The 16,530-nt window shown below is 39.2% G+C and overlaps 1 protein-coding gene across 1 annotated transcript in view; it reads left to right on the plus strand.

Moving 5' to 3' along the window:
• Positions 1-4,210: 4,210 nt before the first annotated feature.
• pou2af2 (POU class 2 homeobox associating factor 2) overlaps positions 4,211-16,530 on the plus strand; it is a 49,111-nt gene continuing 36,791 nt past the window's right edge. Inside the window, exon 1 of the mRNA XM_068054342.1 lies at positions 4,211-4,255. Within this exon, the coding sequence (XP_067910443.1) occupies positions 4,246-4,255 (10 nt within the window). The 5' untranslated portion in view covers positions 4,211-4,245. The remainder of the gene's footprint in view (positions 4,256-16,530) is intronic.

Raw genomic sequence — 16,530 nt, forward strand, 5'->3', positions numbered from 1 at the left:
TGCGGTATATACCTGTCCCTGCCCATCGCTAAGGTAAACCTAACCGAATTGTGATCACTATCACCAAAGTGCTCACCTACATCTAAATCTAACACCTGGCCGGGTTCATTACCCAGTACCAAATCCAATGTGGCATCGCCCCTGGTTGGCCTGTCTACATACTGTGTCAGAAAACCCTCCTGCACACACTGGACAAAAACTGACCCGTCTAAAGTACTCGAACTATAGTATTTCCAGTCGATATTTGGAAAGTTAAAGTCCCCCATAACAACTACCCTGTTACTCTCGCCCCTGTCAAGAATCATCTTCGCTATCCTTTCCTCTACATCTCTGGAACTATTTGGAGCTCTATAAAAGACTCCCAACAGGGTGACCTCACCTCTCCTGTTTCTAACCTCGGCTCATACTACCTCAGTAGACGAGTCCTCAAACATCCTTTCTGTCGCTGTAATACTCTCCTTGATTAACAATGCCACACCCTCCCCTCTTTTACCATCTTCTCTGTTCTTACTGAAACATCTAAATCCCGGAACCTGCAACATCCATTCCTGCCCCTGCTCTACCCATGTCTCCGAAATGGCCACTTCATCGAAGTACATACTTCACTAATGGAAGTATTTTGGTTCTCCCAGTGTATCCTCTTACTGTAATTGAACAGAAGTCCATTTCCACTGCTTCTTCAACCGAGCACTAAACTGCTTCACTCCATCTCTCTCACTTGATAGAACATCATTGGTTTGCCCCCCTTTTTAATTATCATGATGCATCCCCAGTATTCATCAGCCTGATGGGTCTCTGTGCTCTGCTTTTAGTTCCTTCTCTTATCCCATGCACACTCCTCAGTGACATACACATTGAGTATAGCGTTTATAGAGTGTCAACTATGTAGAACATTAATCATCTTGCCTCTTTTACAATGCAATTGCTCTTAAAATACACATTGAGTTACATCATACTCATTGTATGCAGTGTACATGGCACAAAGTGGTAGTGTTGGCAGATTGAATTCCAGAAAGGTATCAGCCTCTGAAGTAGAAGGTTGTGGCTTCATGATCCCACTCCAAATACTTTTAAGCACAGAATCTAAGCTGACACTCCAGTGCCATACTGAACAAGTGCTGCACTGTCCGAGGTGTCGGCCTTTGGATGAGATTTTAATCTGAAGTCTCGTCTGTCCTCTCAGATGGACATAACTAATCCCATGGCACTATTTTGAAGAGCTTGTTTGTTCTCCTTGCTCTCCTGACCAATATTTATACCTCAACCAAAAGCACTAACAAAAAACCAGATTATCTGGTTATTATCACATTTCTATTTGTGGCACCTTGCTGTATGCAAACTAGCTGACGCATTTCCTATGTTACAATAGTGACTGCACTTCAAAAGTACTTCATTAGCTTTAAAGTGTTTTGGGATGTTCTGAGATCATGAAAGGTGCTATATAAATTCAAGTCTTTCTTTCTAAAAATGTCAGACCTTTATATATATGTATAAGGGTTGAACCAGCATCATCAGCAGAAAAAAAGAAACGGAACAAAACAGAAGAGATTGATAGGCTGCCATTAGCTCCTAATGCTGTTGATCTGTGCTGGTATATACTTGTGTAGGTATCTGGTACTTTGCCATAATGCCCATTGTTCTTGTGTGACTCTAGACAGTGAGTGTCAGCAGCCCACCTGAGAGACACCAGAGCCAAGCTGAGACTTATAATTGTGATTTGAATGAAGTCCTTTGATTTCTTTCACTCAACCATTCTGAATGAAACTACTTCAAAAAATAAGTTAAGCAATAGCACTTTGGAAAACCAAGGTCACCTGATATTCGCTTCACTCATATGAGCGTAATCTTCCTTTGGTGTCGTCCCTTCCTCCCACCTCCAAACAAATTTCATGGTCACATTACCACAATAAGCAATATGGGGAGGCGCTCTATGTATATGTCAGCTAGGACTCAGTTGATAGTATTTTTGCCTCTGAATCAGAAGGATGTGGGTTCAAATCCCACCCCAGGATTTGAACACAAAAATCAAGGCTGATGCTCCAGTGCACTAATGAGGGAATGCTACATTGTCAGAGGTGATGTCTTTCAGATAAGGCGCTAAGTCAAGGCACTGTATTCCTTTCCAGGTGGACATAAAAGATCCCACGGCATTATTTCAAAGAAGAGCAGGGGAGTTATTCCTGGTGTCCTGGCCAATGGTTATCCCTTAATGAACATTGCAAAAAAAGCAGATTATCTGGTCATTATCCAGATTTTTGTAGGAGTTTGCTGTGTGCAAATTGGCTGTGTTTCCTATATTACAACAATAAATAGACTTCAAAAATAATTCATTGGCTGTATAGAGCTTTGAGACATCTGGTGATCATGAAAGATGCTATATAAATGCAAGTCTTTTCTTTTTCAAGGAATTGCACCCATTTTAAATGCTTTTGTCAACTGCACAGGGAAATAGAAACGTATATCACTTCTGCACATATGCCTCATTGCTAATCAGCAAAGAATTAAGATTGAAAAGCACAAAGTTGGTCAAGTCAGGGGGAAAAGTCTCAGAACCTCCCAACTGTTGAAGTATGAGTGAATCTGTGAACTGGGCATCAGTCTCAATGAATTGGGGATGTGGTGCGGTGCAGCTTGGAGATAGGGAGAGCCTCTCTGAATTGTGGGGGAGAATATCTTTATGAAATGGGGGAAGAGATTATGGGGACAATGTGTGTCTGGGATCTAGGGGTAATGGGAGGAGAGCGTACCTTTTTGAAAGGAAAGCTGTATCCCCTGTGAAAGAGGGAAATTACTTTTGAGTTTGTTTTGGGGAACGATGATATACTTGTTCTACTGAAATGGATAAATCCAGATATCATTTTTAAATATATTAAACATCTATCAAATTAAAATTTTAAAAAGTGTTTAAAATGAACCTGAATCCACTATTTTTACTGTAAAAAAATTAACATTTCATGTGGGTTCTAATGAAAGATCGTTGACCTGAAACGTTAACTCTTGTTTCTTTCTCCACAGCTGCAACCTGTCATGCTGAGTGTTTCCATTATTTTCTGTTTTTATTTCCATCATTTTGCTTTCGTGACTGAACAAATACTGACTTGGATGAAACAGCCAGGAAGGGATTGGTTTAAGCAAAGAAGAAATGCCTAAAGGTTTGAGACAGCGAAAAAAGTTGTGCTGATCAGACCCCAAATGTGTTGTAGATGACAGAGTGAACCGGGTGGGCTGAACGGGTCCTTTCTTGTTCCCACGTTCTATAAAAACAAAGACAGAAAGAAAACAATATCTTTCAGCAACTTTCTGACACATGCTGGTTACCTTCCTATTTGCAACATTGCCAGGCAGTTAGGTTGGCATCCAAAGATTAAAAGTGTGTTTAAGAGGATCACAGATGTAACTTACTGGGTTCCCTCAACATTCCCTTAATTTTGACCTTTAAAGGCCATTTTTTTGTTCTTAACATGATGGATACAGTGAATAACATTTTCACCCACACAAATCTTTAATTAGGTTTACAATTTTTTTCTTGAGAAAGCTTCATTTTAAGGGCTTAAAGAGGAACTGTGTGACAGTCTGTGAATGGCATCAGGGCATCTAGCTGCAAGTCAGTGGCCATTTTAGTTTAATTATAAAATCCACAGTTATTAACAGAAAGAAAAAGAGGGCAGGTTCAAAGTAGGGTGAGTGGACTGTTGCTGAGGGAAAACATTTGCAACACCCATCTGGAGTTCTGTTGCCAGTTTAGTGCTCTTACTGTTGCTATGACTAAGATCAGCTAAAGCAGTACAGAGCAAAGATCAAACCTGGGACCTTTCTGGCCTGTAGACAGTGACTTCACTTCTGACCTGCACCTGTTAAACATGAATAGTTGATAACACAGAAGCTATTGCTTTACAATCTGCAGGCGAATAAGATACATTTCTCTAATATAGGTGCATATTAGGTCTTTGAAACAGAAACCAAAGCACTAATTGTGCGTTTGACTACCTTCCAACCATCTACAATGTTAATGCAAATTCCAAAAAATCAACTGCTGGCAAGACTATTTGCATTTAAACAAATTGTGAAAGGTCAAACTATTCACTACATTGTATTGATATAAATGGGAAATAAGTTTCAGCAGACCCATAGTGCCTTCTGCAGGGGTGCAATGTTCTCAAAGTTCTAACATAATTGCTTATTTTTAAGAATTAAAAAAGAGCCAAATATCATTTCGTTTTTTTCAAGGAATTCCATCACAGCGCCATGGAAACTGGTAAGTATTACTCATTATCAGCGTTCCTCTATTTATTGAATATGATTGATTATGCTTGTTAAAAGTCTTATGATACGATCTTCATTAGCGATAACAAAAATGAGTTATCTTTTTCTGTTGGCCATTGTTTAAATTCTGAATTTATTCAACTTTAATAATCCATATATTTTTTTCAAGGAAAAGTTACTATTTTCAATTTCACTCATTTAAAAATGATTGACTAATTGAGATATTTCTCTGCCAGTGATTTGAAACTAAGAGAAAATGATCCAGAGTAAATCTTGAAATCCTCACTCTGAACTAAGGAAGGTCCCAGGTTCGATTGCTATTCTGTTCTGAGTTAGATGATCGCAGTTAAAACAAGAATAGGAGCCACAATGCTCTTGGGCTATAGAAAGAACCACGATTCTCAATCCTTACTGATATGCAGCAACTCTACTGGAACTGTGGGTTCTAGGTTGGTGCAGAATCCGCCTCAACGGCTGGATAGATTGCTGGAGCTCACTGTCAAGATTCCCAGGTGACCAATTGGTGTTTGAGCATGGTACCTAACACCTGCCCAATAAAGAGTTAACACTATCAGCAGAGGAAGTGTGAAGGAGTGGAAAATTGGCAAGGAAGATAAAGCAAGCAACCATAAAATAGTATTTCGTAGGAAACAATTGAAAGTGCATTAATGTGTAATAAATTTCAACGGTAGAAAAAATGGGAAAAGTAAATTACCTCTGTCTACCACAGGCTTAGAGGTCTGTGTTTTTCCTACATCTCATTGGGCTACTTTTAAAATAATTTAACCACAACAGAAACTTTGTTTTATTGAACAAGGCAATTATTTTAGAGGCACTGATGCGGGTTAATAATTCCTTTTGCAAGTATAATTTCTAGCAACTGTCATGCTGTAAATATGAGGAGAAGAGATGAGTGTCTGGCAACAGACTCGTGTTAAATGAAATGTTGAACTGATAAATATTTATCGATGTTATAGGGGATATGGGCTGTCTAATAAATCTTCTGAACATAGCTTCAGAAATGTAGAAGCTATCTGCTTTAACTTGTAAGAAAGTTGGAAGGAATACAGTGACATGGAATAATTTGAAACCACTAGAAAAATATGTAACTTGCCATTTGTTGATCAATTAATTACTTGCAAATGAGTCTACTCTTAATTCACCGTCGCTTAATTCAAATCATCTGATCCTTGCATTTTTAACACTAAATTCCCGCTCTTATAGATTCCCTAATTGATTTGAGGATTAATTTTTATTAAGCACCAGAAAAAAAACCTAAGCAAGTTTGAACTGAGTGGATTTTTACTGCAGATATTATTCATAGCCGCAGATAAAAGCTGTCAAGAATTAATGATTTTTCATTAAAATTATGGGTTTTTTTTGCACGTTTTAAATTCCTGGCGCCATTCGGTTTTTCTTGGATTCTTTACGATAATATCATTTACATATAAAACAGTCCCTTCTAATTCCACTTCTGACATGGCTAGTGGTTTTTCTAGAAAATATACATTAACTCGTTTTTCACTGACTGTAAAAAGGCTCTGTTCTCACTTTTTCATAACCTTTTTATTACCGAAAATTAGTAGAAATGGTAACTAAATTATAACATGGAATGAAATGTTTCTTTGCCCCTCTCAGCTTCTGAAACCGACATGTAACTGACTGCCTCATCCCGATTCCATGAGCGCTTTATTTGATGTTTCTCTTATTTTTGGAGTGCTCGGCTTGGAAATACATTTTCTGTCGATATCTGGAAAATATGCGGCCAATCCCGCTTAATTGCGGGGCAAATGTCTTAATTTTAAAATGATCCACGAGGCAAATGCACAGTTTCAACTCAGATCCGCACTCGCGCGTTTACGATTTCGTTATGTGTAACGAATGGAGTTAGTTAGCTCCTATTGCACAGGTAACACAGATAGATGGGGGGTGAGCCTTCTCTGCTGGAAACCCGATGATGTGCAATTAGGATGAAGTGCATTTTTAAATTACTTCTAAATATTAAAACAAGATGGAAATGAGGTTATGTTGTAAAACCGTGATTTGGTCTCAGAATTTCACTTTTACCAACTGTAATTCAAAAAAAAACTTACGCGGGACTTCAAAGCTAATTTTTCTCAGAAATCAATTTTGTTAAGGATTGGCAAATTACAAAGAAAAACAAGTATGCTTGTATAAAAGGAAAATTGTTCACCCACCCCCTCATATAAATATTCGTCCATATGCACGAAGAATTGACATTTAAATCAGTCACTCAGCATACACACTGCTATTATATAGTCTCTAAGCCTAACTAGTGAAAAACAAAAGAGGCGCTGCAAAAAATGTGTGTTCAACCAACCTATCGGAATCAAAGCGATTTGATATTAAACAGTGTGCAGAGGGTGTGTTAATAGTTTGCACAGAACAGCATTGGTTGGAAAATATATCCCATTAGCGGGCAGGGATCAAGCAACGAGATTATATTGAGATTGAATTGATCAGTTCCCTTTGCATCTCTCATTCTGACACACATTTATAATTTGCACCTGAAGCGTAAAGAAGAGCTTTTTTTTTAACATTAAAAGGATGATTAAAATATGGACTAGATTAGTCACAAGTGGCTATTGAATCACAATATTTAAGAGAGAATTGGATAAACATTTGAAGATACAAAGTATTGCAGGGCACAGAGCAATAGCAAGGGAAGACAATTAGAAAGTGTAGCAGCAAGGAGGGACTAACAGTGCAGAGGCCCAATTCACCCAGTTCTCTGAAATTTGTATAATTCTAAGATAGCATTTTATAATGAGTCCAAATAAATAACAGAAAATGAAAGAAGTAAGTGTAGTTTTTTTAAAAAACAAATAAACATTTGTTGAATTCAGTAAAGTTTACATGTTTTCTTGGGTTATCGCAATATCCCTTAGGTTGGGTCTTGTGGATCAAACCTCTTGTCCAACTGCTTGTCAAGCAAATGTCAAACTAAGGTGACACATTTACTAAAGTAAGGGAGAATCTATAAATGCTCATATGTTGTTTCACCTCCTCTCATTTACTTTTTCTTACAATTTCTCTGCTGTTTCTCCCTTTTTAATCCTCATCTTGTTATTTCTTTATTTTTCTCATTCATCCCACTCCATCCATTCTCTACTAATTTTCATTCTGAGTTTCCCTACTCCAGACACTGAATTAGTGAGTGCACCTACACCTACAGCGTGATAGCCTCGTCTTTCTGGTCCTGAATCTGAAATTCACTACATCAAGTGGTGAAATTGAATTCAATAAATCTGGTGATTTTTGTGGGCTGGCACCAGCTAAAATGACCATGAAAGTTGCTGGATTATAAAACCCAAAGTAGTTCACAAGTCTCTCTCAGAAAAAGGACCTTCCATCCCTACCTGGCTTGGTCTACAAATGACACCAATCCCACCCAGTGTGGTGGTTGACTGTTAATGCCTTCAGAACAGTTAGGCATGGGCAATAAATATTGCTTTGGCGGTGTGCCCACAATCCAAGAATAAAAATAAAATGCCTGCTGATATTCTCTGAGTAAATATGCAATCTCAGACATTTTCTTGGAAAATCTGAATAGGTCCTTTTGTATTTTTTTTCTACGGGTGGTAGAAATCCAATGGGCCAGGCAATCTTTGTGCCATGTTAGCTCAATGGGTAGATTCACAGCCTAGTATGGTCTTGAGCCAAGTGGACAAGGATGGCCCCAGGTTCTGCGCAGCTGATTGGCAGAGGACCAGTTAAGGTAATTGGCAAAAGAAACAGAGATGACCTGAGGGGGAAAAAACGTACTCAAGGGGTTGTTGTGATCTGGAATTCACTGCCTCAAAAGATAATGGAAGATGATTCAATAGAAACTTTCAAAAGGAAATTGAACAGAAAAAGCTTTGCATCAGGAAAGAGCAGGAGAGTGGGTCTCATTGGCTAGCTTTTGCAAAGAGCTGGCATGATGGACTGAATGACCTCCCTCTCTGCTGTATGACTCTATGACTAAGGTAATTATATCCAATGGCCCTGGAGGTAGAAAGGGCAGGAATCTTTCATAGTTCCCACTTCTCACCGCTGTTTAGTGATTGTTGCTGGAAAGTGTGATTGTTTGGTGGAAACAAGATTAGGTAGGTTTATTCTCACTTGGTGGCTACTAGAGAACTGGTTGTATTGCTAGATTCTTAATGAAAGAATGAGCTCTCATTTACACAGCATAAGATCGTAAATTAAGCATTTTCAGGCATTTCTGAGAAATACAATGAATTAGTTGGAAGTGCATCATATATTCTGTTCTATAGGCAAATAAGGCGGCACTCTCAGGAGAATAAGAAAGAAAAGTTTTAAAAAAGGTAAACTTCAGAATTCATTGCCTGTATTCTCACTGGGAATCCTGGAAAATAGTTGAATTCTTGAATAGGAGGGGGCAATCCACACCAATATTTTATACAGTTAGAAAGACAAGTGCTGATTTTTGGCTGTTGAAATATCTAGTGCAGACAGATTCAATATGGATTTGAAAGGAGAAAAAAAGACTGCAAAAATGGTTAAAATATACAATCAGATGTGTAAAACAATGCTGAAATGAAAGCACAAAGCAAATAAAATTGCAGGTGTATCACTGCATTTGTGGTGATGCACAGCAGCTTTGGGTGCTCATAGATGCAGAAGTGCCAGCATGTTGCAGGATTCAGGTCAGCTGTTTGATTCCAGGACCCTTATTAAAGCAAGGGTTTTTTTTTAACAGAACTGTCATGCCACTTGGCACTCACATTGGATGTAATGTAGCTTCGGCCTCTTATAAAGTCACAACAGTTTTTATGTGGTTTGATGAACCTCCTAGCAATTTCAGAAATTACATTTTTGAATCTTTTTAATGCTATGAGAGAAATGTCTTTCCGAGCTACTACCTTAAACATTATCCACCCATGTAGCAGAAGCCTGAAAACACAGGGCTTTATTGTTGTGTCACTTGGCTCAATGGAGGCAATCTTGGCCCAGAATTTTTGAAACAAAAAAGCGTGTGAACTATGCACGGTGTTATTAATGTGCAAATCGGCCAGCAACTTGTGTGAGGAAGAGATACCCCGTGAATTGCAAATCGCTACAAGTTGCTGCCAATTTGTGCTGCTCTGCCGTTAGCTTCACAAAAATGGCATCTTGCCCTTAGCCTCCCTGTGAGTTTCATGAAGTTATTGCATTTACCATTAATTGCCCATTAAACTCATCACAAAAAGTCAGTCTAGTAATTAATATCATAAGCACCCTTTTAATGATATGATCACTATTAATGACTATCAATCAACTTCTCTTACCCAGAATGCAAAGAATTAAAAGTGTGAAGTCTCATTCCTTCAGGTAGTCAATTGTTGCTGGAGATTTTGAAAATGGCATATGTTCAAATTTGGATTTTTTTTCTTATTTTTCCTTTCTGCCTTTTTCATTCTTAATCTAATCTGTCTTTCCCTCTCTTTATTTCTCTTTCTGTGCCTGATTTGACTTTTGAGTCCACTGACTCAGTTTTACCTTCTTTCTCAATCATTAAATTTCATTTGATAGAGGTATCCAAAATCATGAGGGGTCTGAACAGAGTAGATAGAAAGAAACTGTTCTCATTCATGAAAGGATCAAGAACGAGAGGGCACAGATTTAAAGTATTTGGTAAGAGAAGCAAAAGTGACATGAGGAAAAACATTTTCACGCAGCAAGTGCTAAAGGTCTGGAATGCGCTGCGTGAGAACATCATGGAAGCAGGTTCAATTGAAGCATTCAAAAAGGAATTAGACAGTTATGTGAAAAGGAAGAATGTGCAGGGTTATGGGGAGAAGGCAGGGGAATGGAACTGAGGGAATTGCTCTTTCAGAGAGCCAGTGCGGACACGATGGGCTGAATGGCCTCCTTCTGCATTGTAACGATTCTGTCATTGGTTAAGGAGACGCCCTGTTGGTTGCTCTGTTTATTCAGGTGCCAGCTGCCCTGTTTTCCTCACTGCACCATTATCAGCTCAAACTTCCAGCAACTTTGTGGGAAAATGTTTTTGCGTGGGCAGGAATAGGTTTAACAAACAAGGTATGCGTGAGATGCCATGCTCTAGCAAATTCTGCACCACTACCTCTAAGCTACAAGGCCACGAGCACAAGCCCAACTCCAGGGCCCTGAGTACAGAATTTCAGCTGACACATCAGTGCAGTATAGATGAGATAGTAAACCAAGGCCCAAACAGCATGTTCAGATAGGTGTGAAAAAGTCCATGACATTATTTGCAGAAGATCAGGGGAGACATCCTGTTCATTATTTATCCTTCATCTGAAACAATTTAGCTGGTCATTTATATTAATACTCTTTGGGATCTTGCTGTGTGCAAATTAAATGCTGTGTTGGTCCACATAACAAAGAGCCTACACCAGAAAAATTCATTGGTTATGCAGTGCGTTGGGATATTCTGAGGGTATGATATGGCATTATATAAATGCAAGTTTTTTTTCTTGCTGAATTCTATATGAGGTGCTCTCGACAGTGTAACAGATTTGACAGCTGGGGGTACTGGTCTGAGACAGGAAAGCTTAGTGAAAATGAGTTGGAGCTTAATTAATTGAAACTGAACACTGTGTTAATTCTCTGCTTCCAAAAGATAAGTGAATGAAGACTAATCTTTGTAAAGCACTAAGGGCTGAATTTCCTCTCATTTGGAATATGGGAGAATTTTTTTTGTGATTAATAACCTGCCAATAAATTCATGGCAATGCCACTTGATTTAGAAAAAGAAATTTCTGCAAATGTAATTCAATTCATTGTGTAGAAAGACAGGGAAATTCTCCTTGTTTTTCATTCAAAGAAGAAAATGAACTCTGAAATAAGAGTTCTGATTACCCAACCCCGATCCAGCACTCTGAGCAAAGGGCAACAGTCGCAGGGAGGGCCAGCAGGGAAGCTGTCGGCATGCAGATGGTCCATTTAATTGAACAAGATGGCAATTGGGAGCTTGAGGGTCTTTCCCAATGAGTTCTAAGCTGAGAGCCTTGATCATTGCATCATCTTTTATGTCCATAAGGGAGATAATTCACGCATGATAAAAACAAAGGAAAGGTGAGCGAAAGAATAGTAACAGCACACACACTAAGGGAAAATTAAAGATGCAGGTAATGAAACAACAGTTTGCAATATAGTTGTAGTCGAATAAAGATTGCTTTGTATTTTCCTGTTTACTCACCTCTTACCACATCAAACAAATCTTATTCCCAGTAAATCCATTTCCCCAGAAACGTGCTTCCTTTTGTTTCTCTGATGCATTTTACAGCAACTATCTTAACTCAGGCCTATCTGATATTTGAATAGAGTCCTTTATAAATAATCTCCAGGTGCAGGAGGTGGTTAACTGCAACAGATTCACTGTACACTGGCTTTAAAGGATGCTTTGTGCAGCAGTGAGTCATTGCCTTCTCTTAATTGTATTTCATAACTGGCAGAATCTGAATTCATATAACAAAACTTTCAAACATATGTTTTCTTGATCTATTCCCTTTTTTGAGACACTCCTTTCTTTGATATATCAACATGACCTGTCACAATGCAGTGATTAGGTAACCTTAGGAAAATCACATTTTATATTGTACTATAGACTACAACATTATTTAAAAATTACATGTGAAAAGATATTGTTTGCATATGATTCCCTGATGATTCCTTTAATCTTCTGGAATATCTTCTGGTGGTATAATGGTTATAGCACTGAATGACATCCAGTTAATGGATGTGCAGAAAATTACACCAATTAAATATTGGGGAAAATGAAGCCATTGTCTCAACCGCTGGTAGAAACTCTATTTCCTAGCCCTAGACTCCATCTCCTGCCCTGGCCACTGTCTAAGGCTGGACTGGACTGTTTACAACCTGAGCTTCCAAACCCCTATTCTCTCCATTATCAAGACCGCCAATTTTCACATGCGTAACATTGTTTGTCTCCACCCCTGACTCACCTCATCTGCTGCTGAAACCCTCATCCAGGCCTTTGTTACCTCCCGATTCGACTATTCCAGTGCTCTTCTGGCTGGCCTTTTACCTTTCATTCTCTGTAAACCTGAGCTCATCGAAACTCTGCTGCCTGTATCCTAACTTGAACCAAGTCCTGTTCATCCATCATCCCTGTCTTTGCTGACCTGCATTGGCTCCCGGTCCAGCAACACCTTAATTTTAAAATTCTCATCCTTGCTTTCAGATCTTTCTATGGCTTTTTCCCTTCCCATCTCTGTTACCTTGTCCATCTAAAATCCTTTGAGATATCTGCGCTTCTCCCATTCTGACCTTTTGAGCATCCCTGATTTTCATCACTCCACCTTTGGCGACCATTCCCGGGCCCTAAGCTCTGGAATTCAGTTCCTAAACCCCTCCCTCTCTTTCTCTCTCTGCTTTAAATCTCTCCTTGAAACCGACTTCTTGACTAAGCTTTTGGCTACCTATCCTAAAATCTCTTTATGTGGCTTGGTGCTAGATTTAGGTTGTTACGAGGAGAGATTACACAAATTAGGCCTGTTTTTGCTAGTATTTAGAAGGTTAAGGGGTGATCTGATTGAAGTCTTCAAAATATTTACAGGAAAAGACAGGCTAGATAAAGATAAACTATTTCCACTGGTTGGAGATTCTAAAACTAGAGGGCATAGTCTAAAAATTAGGACCAGACCGTTCAGGAGAGATGTTAGGAAGCACTTCTCCACGCAAAGGGTGGTAGAGGTTTGGAACTCTCTCCCACAAACAGCAGTTGAAGCTAGTTGTTAATTTTAAATCTGAGATAGATTTTTGTTAAGCAAAGATATTAAGGGATATGGGCCAAAGGCAGGTATATGGAGTTAGGCTGCAGATCAGCCATGATCTCATTGAATGGTGGGACAGGCTCGAGGGGCTGAATGGCCTACTCCTGTTCCTATCTTCCTATGAATTCCTATGAATTTTATTTGATAATGCTCCTATGAAGCACCCTGCAATGCTTTTACTATGTTAAAAATGCTATATAAATACAAGTTGTTACATTATATAGATTACATTACATAGAATTTACAACACAGAAACAGCCATTCACCTCAATTGATTTGTGTCGGTGTTTATACTCCATAAGAACCTCCTCTCACCCTAGTTCATCCAACCCTACCTGCACATCTTCTATTCCTTTCTCCCTCACAAACTTATCTAGCTTCCCCTTAAAGATATCTATGCTATTCACTTCAACGACTCCTTGTGGCAGTGAGTTCCACATTCTAACCACTTTCTGGGTTAAGACATTTCTCCTGAATTCCCTATTGGATTTATTAGTGACGATTTTATATTGATGGTCCCTAGTTTTGGACTCCCCACAGATGGATGGTGGTATCTTCACTACGTCTGCCCTATCAAACATCAAACTCCTTCATTATTTTAAAGACCTCTATGAGGTCACCTTTTCTTTTCTAGAGAAAAGCCCCAGACTGTTCAATCTTTCCTGATAGTTACAACCTCTCAGTTCCAGTATCATCCTTGTAAATCTTTTTTGCACCTTCATCTGGTCTTACTGTAACAGGGTTTTGTTTTTAAACATCCCGTTTTTTAGCTCCCCCTTGGTGAATTCTTGTTCACCTCTTTCCAATTATAAGGCAAAGAGACCAGCACACAGGTTTTCTCCAGTTTAAAGAAGAAAAGTGAAATTTTATTAAACTTAAACTCTAATTCAGTTAACGCCTATGGATACACGCCGTGCCCCACGCTAGCATGCATATGCGATACACACATGCAAATAGAAACAGAAAAGAGCAGAAGAAAATTAAAATGGAGAGGTCTGAGGCAATCTCTGAAGAGGGGTTTTTGTGCTTCGAGCTCGCTGTAGTCCTTGCTTGTAGGTAGATCTTGCTTTTCGTTGGGGCCCAGTATTCTTCTTAAATCTTGTTCACTGCAGGAGACTTTTCTCTCTTAGGGTTCATATGTCTTCAGTGGTTTGCAATTCCGTGAGAAAGAGATGGAAGCAGACAGGAGAGGCTGTGGCAAGCCAGCCAGGAGAGGTCTTGTCAGTCCAGCAGCAAACAGCCTTCTCAGTTCAAATTCTCTATAGCCAATTTAAAACTCCCCTAGTTGGCCAGCAGGTGGTCATATGACTGACTGACTGGTTTGACCAGATCTCTTCTGTGTATTGGGAGCATCTCAGCAGTCAACCTGGAATGCGAGCTCCTCCACCTTCAACATCTGGTAATCAAAAGTCCATTGTGGATTGAATGTGTCAGGGCATGGGCTTTTGTCCCTTTTTAAGCACTGTCTGTAAATATGCAAATGTCTTTCCAGTCAAGTTTTAAAAAAACAAATTCTTTCTTTACTCCAGTAACAGTTTAAAATCATGTTCATGTGGCAAAATTAATATGCCTCATTCTTGGCAGGTGGGGCCCTGCATGACAATATATACTTTTTGTAAGATGGAGTCCAGAGCCACACACACTACTCCAAATGTGGTCTTAATCAAGGTTCTGTGGAAGAACCTGAATATGGAGTTAGGTCGCATATCAACCAAGATCTCATTAAATGACAGAATAGGCTCGAGGGACCAAATAGCCTTCTCTTGTTCCTATGTTCCTAGTTTAAAATAACTTCCCTTCTTTACAATTTGATTCCTCTAGAAACAAATTCCAGTGCATTTTTATGGCCTTGTTAATTTGCATTGTTACTTTTAATGATTTGTGAACGTATATCCCTCGATCGCTTTGCTCCTCTATTTCATTTAGATCCTTAATTTTCAAGGAGTGTGTGACCTCCTTTTTCTTCCAACCAAAATGCATGATCTCATACTTCTCTATGTTGAAATTCATTCGCAATTTACATGCCCATTCTACAAGTTTAGTAATGTCTTCTTTATTTTGTTGCAGTATTCCCTCAGTATGAATTATACTCCCAAATTTAGTGTCACCCACAAATTTTTAAGTTGTACCTTTGATCCTTAGGTCCAAGTTGTTTATGTAAATGGTGCTCAGCAGTTGCCCCAGCACTGAGCCCTGTGGAACACCATTTCCCATCTTCTGCCAGTCTGAGCAACTACCTTTAACCCCCACTCCTCCTGTTTTTTAGCCAGATTACTATCTATTCTGCTGCTTGTCCCCGGATTCCATATGCTCTGACCTTCGTCATGAGGCTACTATGCAGTATCTTATCAAAGGTTTTTAAGAATCACAGTAAATTACATCTACTACATTGTCCTTGTCTACTATTCCTGTTACTTCTTCAAAGAATTCAATAAGGTTGGTCAAGCATGATCTTCTCTTTTGAAATCCATATTGACTTTATGTTTGAAGTCGTCGGGATGCTGCAACTGCTTTGTGATTTTACTAATCAAAAAAAAAACGAAATAATTGCATTTATATAGGGGTGTTCACCACCTCAATGTCTCAAAGCACTTTGCAGTCAGTGAAGTATTGTTAAAGCATAGACACTATTGTAATGTAGTAAACACCACAGCCAATATACATATAGCAAGATCCCACAAATAGCATTAAAATAAATGACCAAATCATCTGTTTTAGTGATGTTTAAATATTGGCCAGGAATCGAGAAGAACTCCCCTGCTTTTCTCAAAACAGTGTCATGGAATCTTTTTCATCCACTGGCGATGACAGACAGGACCTCGGTTTAATGTACAATCTGATTGACAGCACTTCCGACAGTGCAGCGGTCCCACAGTACTGCACAAGAGTGTCAACCTAAATGATATGCTCAAGTCACTGGCTTTAAGTTACTAAAGCTTTTTTAAGTAAGCAGCTTTAACGCTTAATTGACATTATGTTCGTTGCTTTCCAATTTGGTTCTAGTTGAATAATTTCTGTTTGTGGACTATACCCACCCTTTATTTCATAGGGTTAGACTTTATTGTAGCTTCCTCCTGAGAAGTGGTGATGTAATGGTGGACCAGAACGTCCTTTGGGAAAGTATCGTTTGCTGGAAATATCCAACTGAGCACTCTGTTGGATTTTTTTTTAATTCATTCATGGGATTTGGGCGTCGCTGGCCAAGTCAGCATTTATTGCCCATCCCTAATTGCCCTTGAGAAGGTGGTGGTGACTGCCTTCTTGAACCGCTGCAGTCCATGCGGGGTAGGTACACCCACAGTGCTGTTAGGAAGGGACTTCCAGGATTTTGACCCAGCGACAGTGAAGGAATGGCGATATAGTTCCAAGTCAGGACGGTGTGTGACTTGGAGGGAAACTTGCAGGTGGTGGTGTTCCCATGTATCTGCTGCCCTTGTCCTTCTAGTTGGTAGAGGTCGCGGGTTTGGAAGGTGCTGTCTAA

Source organism: Heterodontus francisci, chromosome 22 (assembly GCF_036365525.1).
Source record: "Heterodontus francisci isolate sHetFra1 chromosome 22, sHetFra1.hap1, whole genome shotgun sequence".
NCBI classification, from domain to species: domain Eukaryota; kingdom Metazoa; phylum Chordata; class Chondrichthyes; order Heterodontiformes; family Heterodontidae; genus Heterodontus; species Heterodontus francisci.